The 17,961-nt window shown below is 36.9% G+C and overlaps 2 protein-coding genes across 2 annotated transcripts in view; both read left to right on the top strand.

Annotated features, from left to right (window-relative positions):
* The window catches only part of gmip (GEM interacting protein), a 67,494-nt gene extending 55,291 nt beyond the window's left edge, over positions 1-12,203 (top strand). The window contains exons 20-21 of the mRNA XM_061905252.1: positions 5,419-5,521; positions 9,767-12,203. Coding sequence (XP_061761236.1) covers positions 5,419-5,521; positions 9,767-10,278 — 615 coding nt within the window. The 3' untranslated portion in view covers positions 10,279-12,203. The remainder of the gene's footprint in view (positions 1-5,418; positions 5,522-9,766) is intronic.
* A 3,958-nt stretch (positions 12,204-16,161) lies between these two features.
* lmx1al (LIM homeobox transcription factor 1, alpha-like) overlaps positions 16,162-17,961 on the top strand; it is a 67,685-nt gene continuing 65,885 nt past the window's right edge. The window contains exon 1 of the mRNA XM_061905251.1: positions 16,162-16,251. Coding sequence (XP_061761235.1) covers positions 16,188-16,251 — 64 coding nt within the window. The 5' untranslated portion in view covers positions 16,162-16,187. The remainder of the gene's footprint in view (positions 16,252-17,961) is intronic.

The following is a 17,961-nucleotide window of genomic DNA, read 5'->3' as shown; positions in this document are numbered from 1 at the left end:
CACTCCCCATAGGACTTCCCGAGGGACACGGTCGAATGCCTTCTCCAAGTCCACAAAGCACATGTAGACTGGTTGGGTAAACTCCCATGCACCCTCAAGAACCCTGCCGAGAGTATAGAGCTGGTCCACAGTTCCAGGACCAGGACGAAAACCACACTGTTCCTCCTGAATTCGAGGTTCAACTATCCGCCGTAGCCTCCTTTTCGGTACACCTGAATAATCATTACCGGGACGGCTGTTGCCAATCAACCTTATTTACTTAAATGACATGACGGGTAAACAAATTGTAACTGCCAAAAGATAGAGGATTTAAAGGTGTGCCTTGAGGAACGCCTCAGTTTTGTAAATCACACGTTATTTGCGAGCAGAAGTAACAAGGATCTGTTAACATTTGGAGTGTATTCCTTTGACTTATTTCTGGCTGCTGCTACACAATTGAGGGACATTTTTTATTTAACGTCCTCTACAACATGTCATCACGTCCGCTTTTCCTCCATACAAAGAGCGTCACATAACATATGCAGCTTTTACACACACATAAGTGATTGCTAGGCATACTTGGTCAACAGCCATACAGGTCACACTGAGGGTGGCCGTATAGACAACTTTAACACTGTTACAATTATGCGCCCACACTGTGAACCCACACCAAACAAGAATGACAAACACATTTTGGGAAAACATCCGCACCGTAACACAACATAAACACAACAGAAGAAATACCCAGAATCCCTTGCAGCACTAACTCTAAAAAGGTTGAAAAATACTGTTCTGGAAGGCCAACTAGCCGAGCACGTACTGATTTTCTTCCATTTTAGGAATATAGATGGATATATCCATCAATTGTTACGCCGTGGTCCGAGTTCCTCAATATAACAGGAGCACTCTTGTGTTTTTTAGGAATTTGCTGCAAAAATGTTTGTCCACCAAGTTGTGAACTGAACTCACCACTTGAATAGCTCTGTTTTAAAAGGATTTTTGCGAGTTTGTCATTTGTTACTTTTATAAAAGCTATAATAGCTTAACTTGACACTTTATTCTGTTAAGGCCTGAGCTGTTGTTTACATGTTTTTTTATTTCTCTTAGCTATTTGGGCTTATTGGACCCTAATTACAAAAAAAACTAAGAATCATCTTTTGATATGATGTACTTTTAGTCCATAAGTACACAAACGTGTACTTCATGTTTAGTGACATGTTAATTCTTATTTTTACACTTTTTTTTTTCCAAATTCCATTGTATGTTATACTCTTCTGACACCACCAGGTGGCAGTATGAGTGTCCACATAAGTGGCCATAAGACCCCAATTCAGTAGTGTACACAATTTTGTAAATAAGAGCTAAAAGGTGCTGTCCACGCATGTGGCCACTAAGGCCTTTAGATGTAAAAAGATGGACGACTGCTGCTCTGCTTTCTTGTACGTCGCTCCTTTCAAGCTCCTTTCCCCTTTGCTTCAAACTTCTTCAAAAATAGGCCCATCATTTCCAACATGGCACCTCCACACAGTTATTTTACGTCGTAAGATTCTGTAAAAGTTTAGTTACATACCTTAATTGTTTCCAAACAGTTCCTGTAACAAGGCAGTAAAACGGCTCATCAAACAAAACTGAAGTAATCGTTGTGTACCCACTAGCTTTAGAAGCTAACTCTCTATTTAGCTAAAAAGCCTCAACAACATCCACAGTGACATTTTGGTGAGTTTACTGAGGAATTTGTGAAAGTGAAAGAATACAAAAATAATGTTATTGTTAGTTGATAATAGTATGTTAGCTAATGCTAATGACGCTAGCGTCATTACATTACAATAGCACATACAAATATGCGTGAAAACACTCCTACAGACATCCCGCATGGGACGCTTTAGTAAGTATGAATAGTTTTAGTTATATTGTAAGATTTAAATGTGGCTTGGAGTGATGAATGAAGAATCCATGCGTAGTAACGCTATGGACAGCTGGAAGACTGAACGACGCTTATATTGAATTTTTTTTTTTAAAAAGCACTGACGGTAAATGGCACCTGCAGGGAGGGAAAACGTCCAAAAGATGGCGTCATAGCACAAACAATACATTTTTAATTTACTAGCAATGCCATTGAAGAAACATTCATGAATCAGCCATTACAGTTTAATAAGCCGCGGGATTCAAAGGGCAGGAAAAAAGGCAACTTTTGTTACCTTCTGCTACGTGCGGTTCTGTATTTGGGATCTGCATAAGTCCTGAAAATCCGCCATTGTAGTCCGTGCTAACGTCTTAGTTGATAAGCTTCTTTTTTTTTTCTTTACCTTCTCTATTTTATTTGGTACGTGGTGTAATGATAAGTGTGACCAGTAGATGGCAGTCACACATAAGAGATAAGTGTAGGCTACATTATGATGGCAATATGACTTAAGTAAACAACACCAACATTTTATGTGTTCCATTGAAAATATAAAACATTACACACGGCGCTCAAAAATCTATCAAAATGTTTTAGTAGGACTTTGGTAAGCTATGAAGCCACACCAATCGATGGATTGTACTGTGCTTCAACATTGGAGTTTTATTATGTTGGGTGTATAAGGTAAGACGTATTATCTGGCATGCAAAAACAACTTTTCTTACCTATTGGTACCTGCTGATCTGTATTTGGGATCTGCATAAGTCCTGAAAAATTGCACGCGTCCGCCTTTATAGTCGGTGACAACTCTGTAGTGGGTAAGCTTCTTCGTTTTCTCTATCTTCTTGTTTTGTGACATTCATCCTCCGCTGTTGCCATTTCTAATATAAAGTACTGTATAATTAGGGACCGGTGTCCCTTTGGGACAGAGGACCCTATTGAATTTCTAAGGTTTTTATTCTTTATTATTAAACCGCCGCCTCTTTGATCTGTAATTTGACCCCCTAAACATGCTTCAAAACTCACCAAATTTGACACACATATCAAAACTGGCGAAAATTACGATCTAATAAAAAAAAAAAAAAAAAAACCAAAACTCAAAATTGCGCTCTAGCGCCCCCTAGGAAGAAAACACAGACAAAACTGTCTGTAACTTCCAGTAGGAATGTCTTAGAAACATGAAACAAAACCCCCTATGTAGGTCTCAGTTAGACCTATATTTCATCTATGTAGACCCCCCAGCTAAAATAAACAGGAAATTTGCTATTCCCACTTCAATAAAAAAGTTGGCTAAAAAACGTTGCTTTTTTCAAACATTATCTCCTCTGAGGTCGTTTGTCGTTTCGGCTTCAAATAAGCACAGAAGAGAGATTGAATCCTTCTGATTAAAAGTTAAAGAAAGAGTTTTAATTGCCACCCCGGTTTGGATTTTATGAACCCGCAAATAACCATTGCGCTGCTCCTGTTGTCACAAAATGGCGGCTTTCTGCTCAGACAAAACTGTAGGACTGTCATACACACATGAAACAAATACCTCATTATAGGTCTCACTGAGACCTATATTTCATACACTGACCACCCCCAACTAAAATCATCAGGAAGTTTGCTATTCTCACTCCAATACAACAATTGCATTACATTCACCATGCATTAGAGTTCTCAAAATGGGCGTCTTTATAAAATGCCCAAGCCACTTTACAACTTTTATTACTATGAGAATGATGTATAACACATGTGTATACAACTTTTTCTCTGTGTAATAATCCATCCATCCATCTTCTACCGCTTATCTGGGCTTGGGTAGCGGGGGCAGCAGCCAAAGTGGTCCCGTCCATCACTGCTTGCAGCTGTAATTCTTACTTACAGTGGGGCAAAAAAATATTGTGCAAGTTCTCCCACATAAAATGATGACAGAGGTCTGTGATTTTCATCATAGGTACACTTCAACTGTGAGAGACAGAATGTGAAAAAAAATCTAGGAATTCACATTGTAGGAATTTTAAATAATTTATTTGTAAATCATGGTGGAAAATAAGTATTTGGTCATCCACTCAAAGCTCTCACTGATGGAAGGAGGTTTTGGCTCCAAATCTCACGATACATGGCCCCATTCATTCTTTCCTTAACACGGATCAATCGTCCTGTCCCCTTAGCAGAAAAACAGCCCCAAAGCATGATGTTTCCACCCCCATGCTTCACAGTAGGTGTGGTGTTCTTGGGATGCAACTCGGTATTCTTCTTCCTCCAAACACGATGAGTTGAGTTTCTACTTGGTGCTGCGATAAACTGAACGCATCATAATTTGCCACCTCAGTAGAACGCATGTCTAACTCTGACATAGTCATAGCAGAAAAAAACGCCTGTGTATCGGTTGGGGACATCTCTACGCTGCTGATCCGCCTCCGCTTGGGATGGTTTCCTGTGGACGGGACTCTCGCTGCTGTCTTGGATCGGCTTTGAATTTGAACTCTCGCGGCTCTGTTGGAGCCACAGTGGATTGAACTTTCACAGTATCATGTTAGACCCGCTCGACATCCATTGCTTTCGGTCCCCTAGAGGGGGGGGGGGTCCTCTCCAAGGTTTCTCATAGTGAGCATTGTCACTGGCGTCCCACTGGGTGTGAGTTTTCCTTGCCCTTATGTGGGTTCTTCCGAGGATGTCGTAGCCGTAATGGTTTGTGCAGTCCTTTGAGACATTTGTGATTTGGGGCTATATAAATAAACATTGATTGATTGATTGATTGAGTTTATACCAAAAAGTTCTACTTTGGTTTCATCTGACCACATGACATTCTCCCAATCCTCTGCTGTATCATCCATGTATCCATTTTGGTATAAACTCAACTCGTCATGTTTGGAGGAAGAAGAATACTGAGTTGCATCCCAAGAACACCACACCTACTGTGAAGCATGGAGGTGGAAACATCATGCTTAGGGGCTGTTTTTCTGCTAAGGGGACAGGACGATTGATCCGTGTTAAGGAAAGAATGAATGGGGCCATGTATCGTGAGATTTTGAGCCAAAACCTCCTTCCATCAGTTGGTTGACCAAATACTTATTTTCCACCATAATTTACAAATAAATTCTTTAAAATTCCTACAATGTGAATTCCTGGATTTTTTTTTCACATTCTGTCTCTCACAGTTGAAGTGTACCTATGATGAAAATGACAGACCTCCGTCATCATTTTAAGTGGGAGAACTTGCACAATCGCTGGCTGACTAAATACTTTTTTGCCCCAGTGGATATCTGTCGGTAAACTCGCCATGAAAGAGCTAAAACATACCGGTGTAGTGAGTTTACTTTATTCACCCAAGTAGCTTTAGTTGTTATTAACTATTATTAAGACTTATTTTTTGGCAAATCCATGACATTTGTATTAATAGCCCGTCTTTAAAAAGATGAGGACTATAGCGGGACCAGAGAAAAAGCGCTGACATGTCATTATCGGGCAGCGACGGATGGCGTCTGTATAAAAGGCGCAGGCGAGCAAGTAGCAGATCTCCTGTGACCGCTCTGACGCCTGTGTCGTTCCAACAGAGCGAGAGAATGAAGCGAGAGTGGAGTGAGGGTTATATATCTGACAAGTCTTCATCCAATGAAGCAGTGGACCAGCTCAGCCCTGCCGCCAATCAGAGAGCAGGTAGGGAGGAGCAGAGTCCTGCAGCAACATTACTGATGACCTCATTGTACTCCATTTTTAACATGCACTAGTGTAGACTTCTTCACTCTTGTTGGCTGGCTTTTCTTTTTACTTCCTCTTTGTTCTTGTCTTTGACCTTGCTGAAGTCAAATACACTTCCTTCTGTTTGTTTTGTTTCACCCACTACAACTGTTCATCCTCCAGCTCTTTCTCCTCCCTGAGTCTGCAACAGCACATCATTGTTGTCACCGGACACTTCATTAGGCACCCCTTCCCAGTTATTATTGATGAACAACATGATAAAATAATATTGAGTTCAGTTTCTGTTATGCTGGTTATAGAAAAAAGTATTAATTTAATTTATTTTATTTCAATTTAAAATGTACAAATATTTTAGGATTGTTTTTAAATGTATTTTTATTCTTAAATTGTTGGCTCTTATGTAAATTAATTATGTTTATAGATTTTTTGGAGATAGATTATATTTACCATGATTAATGTATTTTAATTTAGGAACGTCGTTTCAATAAGTATAAGTTTAATGATCTTATTTATAGATATTTTATGATGATTTAATTCATCATTGTGTGGTTTGTCACATGAATTTAAATATAGAAATACAAAACATTTATTGACTTAAATGGGATTTTAATTATTGTTTGTTTGTATATGTGTGTGTTTATATAGCGTGAGCCTGCGTGTACATGTGTGTATATATTTGTATTTATATAGTGTGAGCTTGCGTGTATATATATGCATATATATATGTGTATATATATATATATATATATATATCTAATATGTAGGTGTGGGAAAAATCACAAGACTACTTCATCTCTACAGAACTGTTTCATGAGGGGTTCCCTCAATCATCAGGAGATATATATATATATATATATATATATATATATATATATATATATATATATATATATATATATATATATATATATATATATATGTGTGTGTGTGTGTGTTTATTTATATTTATATATGTGTATTTATATAGTTTTGGCGTGCATGTGTATATATGTGTTTATACAGTGTGAGCGTGTGTGTACATATGGGTGTGTGTATAATATATATATATATATATATATATATATATATATATATATACATGTTTATATATATATATATATGTTTATATGTGTATTTATATAGTGTGAGCGTGCATGTATATATATGTATATCTTTACAGTGTGAGCGTGTGTGTACATGTGTGTATATATACAGTATATATGTATATATAGTGTGAGCGTGCACGTATATGTATGTATATATGTGTATTTATATAGTGTGAGCGTGCGTGTATATATGTATATATAGTGTGAGTGTGCTTGTATGTATATACAGTATATATGTACATATGCGATTGTAGCTGAGATAGGCGCCAGCGCCCCCCGCGACCCCGAAAGGGAATAAGCGGTAGAAAATGGATGGATGGATGTGTATTTATATAGTGTGTTTGTGTGTATATATGTGTGTATTTATATAGTGTGAGTCTGCATGTATGTTTATATGTGTATTTATATAGTGTTCGCGTGCGTGTATATATATATATATATATAAATGTATTTATATGGTGTGAGCGTGCGTGTATATATATATATATATATATATGTATATATACATATATATGTGTGTATATATGTATATGTGTATATATGTGTGTGTGTATATATATATATGTGTATTTATATAGTGTGAGCGTGCATGTATATGTATGTATATATGTGTATTTATATAGTGTGAGTGTGCGTGTATATATGTATATATAGTGTGAGTGTGCTTGTATGTATATACAGTATATATGTACATATGTGTATTTATATAGTGTGTGTATATATGTGTGTATTTATATAGTGTGAGTCTGCATGTATGTTTATGTGTATTTATATAGTGTTCGCGTGCGTGTATATATATATATATATGTATTTATATGGCGTGAGCGTGCGTATATATATATATATACGTATATATATATATGAGTATATATATGTGTGTGTATTTATATAGTGTGAGCGTGCATGTATATATGTGTATATAGTGTGAGTGTGCTTGTATGTATGTACAGTATATATGTGTATTTATATAGTGTGAGTGTGTGTATATATATGTGTGTATTTAGAAAGTGTGAGTCTGCGTGTATGTTTATATATGTATTTATATAGTGTTCGCGTGCGTGTATATATATATATATATATATATATATGAGTATATAAATATATATATATATACATATATGTGTATATATATGTGTGTATATATATATATGTGTGTGTGTGTATTTATATAGTGTGAGCGTGCGTGTACAATGTGTTTGTATATATGTGTATTTATATAGTGAGTGTGCGTGTATGTATGTATGTATATATATATATATACATATATATATATATATATACACACACTGTGTCCAGTGACGTATTTCCTGAGTTTATAAACATAATATAAGTTTTAAAAAAATGTAAAAGATTTAGATAGAGCGGAATATACGTTAGGTCAGGAAAAAACACAGAGGCTATATCATCCCTACAAGCCTGTTTCGCAGGTTTCCCTACTTGTCAGGGGATTTTTTTTTAATCCCCTGATGCTAAAAATTATAATAGTATAATATAATCATAGTAGTATCAACTAGATACGCTCCTGTACTTGGTATCATTACAGTGGATGTCAGGTGTAGATTCACCCATTTGTTTACATGGTGAGCCACGGTGTGTAGTGAAGCATGTTTAGCTATTCCTTGTCCTCCAGTGATATTAATACGTGTAAGAAATGCACTTTATTTGTTGCCATGGAGGCGAGGATTAGTGATTTAGAAGTAACTAAAACACTGCCGGCTGCGGACGGACGTTTGCCATGTCTTAAAGCACCTCTTCCTGAGGGCGTTTCAGTCTTATAACTTTAGTTCTTAAGCCAAAATGTGTCCATTCTCCCTTTTCTGTCTGCACACTGTGTCTGCTTGTAAGTACTCTCTGTGTGTGCGCTGCCAAACATGCTCCTCTGCTCGTAAAACCAGCGATGTCACGACGTGACGATGCGCCATCATGCCCGTTAAAAAAAATTAGAAAATAAAATTGGGGGGGAGTGTGGACCGGTACTTTTTAGATGCGGTATAGGACCGAATATGATTGACTAGTATTGCGGTACTACCGTATTTCCTTGAATTGCCGCCGGGTATACATATAGTATCCGCCTGCCTAGAATTTCCACCGGGTCAAACTCGTCACGTCACGAGTGACACTTCCCCTGTCATCATTTTCAAAATGGAGGAGGCTGATTTCAATCATTTGAAATCGCATAAAGGGAAGAAGATTAAGAGCTATTCAGTAGGATTTAAGGTCCAAGCTATTGAATAAGCTAAAAAGAACAGTAAGCAGCTATGTTTTATTAATATACCGTAGCTGCGTGTGTCAAATATGAGTCATTAAATGACTCCCGCCTTCTGGTGGTAGAGGGCGCTAGTGATCCTTCTTGCGACTACTCGGCTGCAGAAGAAGTGACAACAAGCAGCGATCGTAAATTTTTTCCTCTCGCTTGCACTTTTAACATGGACGATTACATATCTAAAATAAAACAGTTTTCTAAACTGGACTTTCAATCGAAGCAGGAGGTAATAAAGGAAGATCTCCATCGAGACAGAGAGACTTTTAAAACTAAAGATAAGGAAGAACTTCTATAAACAAATTATCAATACTTTTGATCAGAAGGAGCTGCGCATGGACTTCATTTATAAGTAAAGGTAAGACCATAATAACGTTTTTTTTATTAAATGTGCTTTTCATGATGGTATCCTTACATCACACTCAAATCTATAAGCGCAGGCCTAAATTTACCGCATGCCTTTGGTAAGTGAGAAGAGGTTTTAAATTAATTAGCACCCCGGCGGCAATTCAAGGAAATACGGTATACTGTGCAACCCTACTATGCGCGGGGGGCGCTGGTGCCTATCTCAGCTACCATCGGGCGGAAGGCGGCGTACACCCTGGACAAGTCGCCACCTCATCGCAGTACAATGTACATATTAATTTGAAAAAAAATAGGCCGTAAGTGGAAAATAAAAAAGAGAAAAACAGAACCAAACCAAATAAAAGCCCAATTCAGCACAATTGGGACAATTTATTCTGACATAATTTTCATTTCTCTCCTGCATCAGATATTGGAGGCCAGAGCAGGTGTGCCTAATGAAGTGTCCAGTGCGTTATTATTGATTATTACTGAATGACGTGTTTCTCCTCCCAGTCGTGGCTATGAGCGCTGCCCGCCAGGACCCAACGGGGGACTTTGTTTTGTCCAGGCCGCACTTCCGCTTCACCAGGCAGCCCGTCAAGTACCACCGCCATCACAACCCCAGGAGCCGACCTCCCACCACCGACAGAAGCGCCGCCACCGGACCGGCCGCTGCCCCGCCGGCCGCGCCGGGCAGCGCCGACAGCAGTCGCAGTTCCTCCCCGGAGCAGCGAGTGCCGCGTTTGCCGCCTCAGGACGTCTGCTCCCCGCGTCCCCTGACCTCCGACGCCGCCGCTGCGCCTCTGAGCCCGCGTGACGTGGTGCAGTACATGCTGGCGCTGGACGGCACGCCCGCGCTCACTTTGGCCGACCTCAACGTCAACAACAACTCCGCACAGAGGAAGACTTTCTCTCCGAAGTCTTTTCCTGCGGAGCAACATTTCACGTCGCCCTCGCAGAAGATTCTGTCCGGGCTGAAGCTGAGACGCAGCCACTCGGGGAAAGATGAACAACTTTTTGTATGAGGAGCTTCCAGCATGGATTTCTACCTTTTTGTACACCTTTTTTGCCCCCCCCCCTGCAAATTGTACGAAACCCCAAAAGCAGTGAAGTGTGCACGTCGTGTACAAACCCCGTTTCCATATGAGTTGGGAAATTGTGTTAGATGTAAATATAAACAGAATACAATGATTTGCAAATCCTTTTTAACCCATATTCAGTTGAATATGCTACAAAGACAACATATTTGATGTTCAAAAACATGCAAATAATCATTAACTTTAGTATTTGTTGCCAGCAACATGTGACAAAGAAGTTGGGAAAGGTGGCAATAAATACTGATAAAGTTGAGGAATGCTCATCAAACACTTATTTGGAACATCCCACAGGTGTGCAGGCTAATTGGGAACAGGTGGGTGCCATGATTGGGTATAAAAACAGCTTCCCACTCTTTCACAAGAAAGGAGGGGGCGAGGTACACCCCTTTGTCCACAACTGCGTGAGCAAATAGTCAAACAGTTTAAGAACAACGTTTCTCAAAGTGCAATTGCAAGAAATGTAGGGATTTCAACATCGACGGTCCATAATATCATCAAAAGGTTCAGAGAATCTGGAGAAATCAACATTGAATTACCGTGACCTTCGATCCCTCAGACAGCACTGTATCAAAAACCGACATCAATCTCTAAAGGATATCACCACATGGGCTCAGGAACACTTCAGAAAACCACTGTCACTAAATACCGTTGGTCGCTACATCTGCAAGTGTAAGTTAAAGCTCTACTATGCAAAACGAAAGCCATTTATCAACAACATCCAGAAACGCCGCCGGCTTCTCTGGGCCCGAGATCATCTAAGATGGACTGATGCAAAGTGGAAAAATGTTTTGTGGTCTGACAAGTCCACGTTTCAAATTGTTTCTGAAAATATTCGACATTGTGTCATCGGGACCAAAGGGGAAGCAAACCATCCAGACTGTTATCGACGCAAAGTTCAAAAGCCATCATGTGTGATGGTATGGGGGTGCATTAGTGCCCAAGGCATGGGTAACTCACACATCTGTGAAGGCACCATTAATGCTGAAAGGTACATACAGGTTTTGGAACAACATATGTTTGAGTGTTGTTAAAAGAAAAGGTGATGTAACACAGTGGTGAACATGCCCTTTCCCAACTACTTTGGCACGTGTTGCAGCCATGCAATTCTAAAATAATTATTATTTGAAAAAAAAAAAAAAAGGTTGAGTTTGAACATCAAATATGTTGTCTTTGTAGCATATTCAACTGAATATGGGTTGAAAAGGATTTGCAAATCATTGTATTCCGTTTATATTTACATCAAACGCAATTTCCCAACTAATATGGAAACGGAGTTTGTAAATGGTTAAAAAAAATCATTTTGAACTTATATTCAATTGAATAGACTGCAAAAAATATATTTTTAACGTTCGAACTGGAAAACTTTTTTTTTTATATTTTTGCAAATAGTAGGTCATTTGGAATTTGATGCCTGCGCATGTTTGGGAAAAAAGCTGGCACAAGTGGCAAAAAAGGCTGACAATGTTGAGGAATGTGTGCCATAGTCCAGGATAAGCATGGACTGCAGCACTGAGAAGGTGATTGGCTGCAAGCTCCCATCCCTCCAGGACCTGTTCTCCTCCAGGACCAGGAGGCGTGTGGGTCGGATCACAGTTGACTCTTCTCACCCTGGACACAAACTATTCTCCCCTCTCCCCTCAGTCAGGAGACTACGGTCCATCCAGACCCACACCTGAACAGTTTTTTCCCCTGGCCATCAGACACATGAACAATAACAAGATCTGATAGCTCAGTCACAACTCATGTTATTATTATTCTATTCTCTATTTTATGTTGCACGATTGCACCCAAAAAAAAATCCTAGTTTGTGAACCCCTTCTCAAACAACGGCAATAAAAACTATTTCTATTCTGTATGCTCATCAAACACTTATGCGCAACATCGCACAGGTGAACGGGCTAATTGGGAACAGGTGGGTGCCATGATTGGGTATAAAATCAGCTTCCATGGAATGCTCAGTCATTCACAAACAAGGATGGGGTGAGGGTCGTCACTTTTGAGTTGAGTACTTTGTCAACAAATGCCTGAGCAAATTGTTTTAAGAACATTTCTCAACCAGCTATTGCATGGAATTTAGGGATTTTACCATCTCCGGTCCGTAATATCATCAAAAGGTTCGGAGAACCTCGATAAAATCACCAAAAACCAACATTGAATGCCCGTGACCTTCGATCCTGCATCAAAAAAAGCGACATCGGCGTGTAAAGGATATCACCACATGGGCTCAGGAACACTTCAAAAAAACACTGTCAGTAACTACAGTTGGTCGCTACATCTCTAAGTGCAAGTTAAACCTCTACTATGCAAAGCCATTTATCAACAACACCCAGAAACGCCCAACTTCATCTTTGATTGATAGAGAGGTTTATTGACATTTGAAAGAATTGAATCCATGCTTTAATGGGTGGCACGGAAAGCCAAAAGGCTTGTTTCCATTGTGGTTCATTAAATATTCATCACATTTGATACATTCAATAATAATAAAGGTGTAAGGTCTCTTCAGTTCCCAAACGTTTACTGAGTGTTGTTAAAAGGAAAGGCCATGTAACACAGTGGTAAAAATGCCCCCTTGACATCTTTTTTTGCAATGGGTTGCTGCCGTTAAATTCTAAGTTAATGATTATTTGCAAAAAAATAAGTTTAATATTTTGTCTTTGCTTTCTTTTCAATTGAATATATGTTAAAAAAAAAAGACAAGCAAATCATTGCATTCTGTTTTTATTTAGCATTTACACAACGTGCCAACTGCACTGGTTTTGGGTTTTGTACAAACCTGACTCTGATAAGCTCTGTAACGTCCAACATCATAGATTTAACCTTGGAAGACCATCAAAATGTACTTTTAGCCCATATTTACTAACCCTAAATTTGGCCGAAATTGGGAAAAAAAGTAAATTTTTTCTTGTCAATTTGTCCAGAGTGATCATAATGGGTCAATAAGCCACACATAAACCATGTTAATGATAGTTAAACACACAAATATGAAGATAATCTCCACACATAAACTATGTTAATGATAGTTAAACACACAAATATGAAGATAATCTCCACACATAAACCATGTTAATGATAGTTAAACACACAAATATGAGGATAATCTCTACACATAAACTAGGTTAATGATAGTTAAACACACACACAAACAATAATAATGCTTTTTTTCTCCACATTAAACACGTCAACTGAAGTTTTATTTTTGTTGAGATTCACTGTTAAATTACAACTGTAAAGTTACAAAATAGGATTCTAAATGTATTGTAAATAACTGTAAAGTTAAAACATATGGTTGTCATTTTATTGTAATCAACTGTTAAATTACAACTGTAAAATTACAAAATACGGTTGTAATTTTCTTATAAGTAAAGCTATAACACTGTTGAAATTCCATTGTAATTAATTGTAAAGTTACAAAATAATGATTGTATTTTTATTATAATTAACTGTTAAATTACAACTGTAAAGTTACAAAATACAGTTGTAATTTTCTTATAAGTAAAGTTATAACACTGTTGAAATTCTATTGTAATTAATTGTAAAGTTACAAAATATGGTTGTAATTTTATTATAATTAACTGTTAAATTACAACTGTAAAGTAACAAAATAATGATTGTAATTTTCTTGTAATTAACTGTAAAGTTACAGAATATGGTTGTAGATTTATTTTAATTCACTGTAGTTACGGCATATAGTTGTCATTTTATTGTAATTAACTTTTAAAATACAACTGTAAAGTTACAGCATATGGTTGTATTTTTTTTTTTTTTTTAAATTAACAGTTGAGTCATGCAATGTCTGAAGGTCAACAAAAAATGTGATTGTCTTTACTATCTAACTATTGGCCAACAATTCCTAAAAAGAAAAAAAAAGTCCCAATATTATCAAATATTGTTTGCAACGTATTTGTTTTTTTGGTGGAAACAATTCATTGTGGGGATTTTTTTTCTTGCAGCTTTCATATTTGGCCACAAGAGGGCGTTGTTGTCTTTTTAAAAGCAGTAACACCGCACATCTTTTTATGTTCTTTTTAATGGCAAATAAATTGTTTATTATGAATGACAATTAATGCTATTTTCCCACAATACAACGCGTGAGTACCATCCCTGCCTTCTCTTTTAAAAAAAAAAATCGTCTTAATTGGACTTCATGACTCATCTCTTCCCCCCCTCTCTGCTCTGCGAGCCTCTTTTTCAGCCACAAAAGCACCGCGAAGCTGCAGGAGAAGACAATAGTCCGGCCGGGAGGAGTGCAGTCCTCATGGATGCTTAAAGAGGGAGAGTGGGCAGGTACACCGGTCCTTGAACGCATCTTCAACTTGGTGCTGCCGCGCACTTTTTTTTTGGTTTTCTTGTACTTTTTTTCTTTTTAATGTTGCCCACCGAGATCTCAGCAGTGTGTTTCACCTCCAGGTACGTTTCGTTTGTCTCAATAATTACTATAATTTGAAGAGTTTTTGATTTTATATTAAAAAAAAAAAGTGCCGATATGTTAAATTGTTTCAAGCGAGTATTACGGTAACTTCGGCACGTCTTGTTTTATTACCTTAATTACAGTAAATTGGGGGCTTGTAATTTTGTGTGATTTTTTTTTTCTCCGAATATTTTATAGCACATTAATGCGTTGTTTTATAACTTTGAAAGCTGAAATCTCCTGTGATAAATGGAGATAAAGTCTCTATTAGTCCAATTTGTTTTATTTTTTAAATGAAATTGATTGATTGAAACTTTTATTAGTAGATTGCACAATTAAGTCCAAATTAAGTACAATTGACCACTAAATAGTAACACCCCAATAAGTCTTTTAACTTGTTTAAGTCGGGGTCCACGTTAATTAATCTAAATTTCCTCCAGGTTTGTAGTAAATTATACGTTTTTATGTATATTTTTTAATTTTCTTTTTTTTTGTCACCGTGCAATCATCCCTGTTTTATTTAATTAATTTATGAATTGCTCTTAAAATGTAAATTAACTGCAGTTTTGGAAGGACAAAAAAAAAGGCCGAATGCGTCTTAGTTTTGTGTTATTTTTAATTATTCTCCCATCAAATGCGGACCGTTGCACTTTTTTGTGTTTATTTTAATTTCCTCATATTTACAAAGTGTTTTGTATTCATAAAATATTTATTATTAGACTTGAATCTCCTGCAGTTTTGTTGGAAGTGACGTAATAAATGTTTTTTTTTTCTAATTAGCATTATTATTATTGTCTCCATGCAAATGACAAATATCATTAATATATTCCATCCCCCTGTTAGGGGGGGAAAAATCAGATTATAGACTTGAATTTACATAATTCATTTATTTTATTGTGTCATTATCTTCATGTGCAAATCATCAACCAATATTTAGCAAATAAATGACAATCTGGAATCGGATTACAGGCCTAAAGTATGACGCGGTGTTATTCCAGACATATTATATGAGAGGATGTGACATATTTAGAAAATACGCATAATTTGATGTAAAGAAAAATATTTAATAATTGTGAAAAATAAAATTAAAGCGGGATTTATTTATTTTTTTCAAATAATTATTCATTATATTATTCTAAGATTCGATTACTTCTCACACCGAATTAATATTGTGCATGTGTTTATTAATATTATTTGCTAATATTGTAACCATAAATACATATTTAATTATTTTTAATCGAATTTTTTTTTTTTTTACAATTAAATCCACATTTAGACTTAATTGCTGTTTAATTAGGCACATTTGCAGGAGTGTTTTTTTTTTTTTTTTTTTTTTTACTTTTAATATTTGCACGTCAAATGCATATGTGTGTGTGTGTGTGTGTGTGTGTGTGTTTGCAGCGAGCACACTGAGGCGAGAAAAGAAGGCATGAAAACGGAGGAGAGTCCACAGTCGTGTCTGCAACAACCTCCGTCTTCCACACCTTTTGTTGGTCAGTACCCATAAAAAAAAAATGTTTTCAACCAGCAGGAAGAATAAAATAAAAAATAAAACACGTGAATTAAGTAGAATTTCAACAGCAAATTTAGTGAAGGGGGAGGCCTGTGCGAGTTGAGGCCTTTATTCAACAATGCCGTTAAAATTGCGTTTGTGCAAAAAAACAAAACAAAAAAGCATATTAAATGTTATAATAAATTAAAAAAGGAAGCGAAATAAATTTATTCAGGTTAATTTCATCACATTTTGGCTGCACAAAGCGACTTGTGATTGAAATTCAACATATTTAGCCTTAATAAATATAATCATGTTCAAATTAAAGAGATGTTTTTTTAATTAATTCATCATTATTGGCATATAGCACGTGCAACACTTAAAACCTTGAGAATATCACTTCGTGGAATTAAATGATGGATTAAGCCAGGGGTGTCCAAACTTTTTCCACTGAGGGCCGCACGCTGAAAAATCAAAGCAAGCGGGGACCATTTTTATCATTTTTATTTTAAAAACCAATACAATATATTTATTAAAAAAATATATACATTTAGGCCTCCACTCTGTTATGATCCCGGGGACCCCAAAGGGTTTTGGTTAAAAAAAATATATATACAGTATATATATCAAAAATGTGTAATTATTCAGTATTTTTATTATTATGCAAGTTTTAAATCTCTAGATCAGGGGTCGGGAACCTTTTTGGCTGAGAGAGCCAAGAAAGCCAAATATTTTAAAATATATTTCCGTGAGAGTCATATCATATTTTTTTAACACTGAATACAAATAAATGCATTTTTAATGAATAACAATATTTTTAGAGTACATTAAGTCTCCTAACCAATAATAAATAAAAATACTTCTTACCAATAATGCGACTTCTTGAACAGGTGCGGTAGGAAATGGATGGATGGATTAAAATGCATGAGAATGTTTTATATTTTGAATGTTTTTTTGTTTTTTTATCACTGTGATTACCAGCAGAATTATCCATCCATCCATTTTCTACCGCTTATTCCCTTTGGTGCCTATCTCAGCCACAATCGGGTGGAAGGCGGGGTACACCCTGGACAAGTCGCCACCTCACCGCAGACCAGCAGAATTATTCATTAATTATCGTAATAATTTTTTAAACACTGAATACCACTAAATGCGTGCATTTTTAAGTAAGACAAGTATAACAAGTAGGGATGTCCGATAATATTGGACTGCCGATATTATCGGCCGATTAATGCTTTAAAACCTAATATGGGAAATTATCGGTATTGGTTTCAAAATGATCAGTATCGGTTTCAAAAAGTAAAATGTATGACTTTACACGGACGTAGAGGGAAGTACAGAGCGCCAATAAACCTTAGAGGCACTGCGTTTGCGTGCTGGCCCGGTCACATATCATTTATGGCTTTTCATGCACACACAAGTGAATGCAAAGCATACTTGGTCAACAGCCATACAGGTCACACTGAGGGTGGCCGTATAAACAACTTTAACACTGTTACAAATATGCGCCACACTGTGAACCCACACCAAACAAGAATGACAAAAACACATTTCGGCAGAACATCCGCACCGTAACACAATTCCAAGTTGCTGTTTTGAGGCATGTTAAAAAAAATAATGCACTTTGTGACTTCAATAATAAATATGGCAGTGCCATGTTGGCATTTTTTTCCATAACTTGAGTTGATTTATTTTGGAAAACCTTGTTACA

The sequence above is a fragment of the Nerophis ophidion genome, linkage group LG07 (genome assembly GCF_033978795.1).
Source record: "Nerophis ophidion isolate RoL-2023_Sa linkage group LG07, RoL_Noph_v1.0, whole genome shotgun sequence".
Lineage (NCBI taxonomy): Eukaryota > Metazoa > Chordata > Actinopteri > Syngnathiformes > Syngnathidae > Nerophis > Nerophis ophidion.
This window is presented reverse-complemented; position numbering and strand designations above follow the sequence as displayed.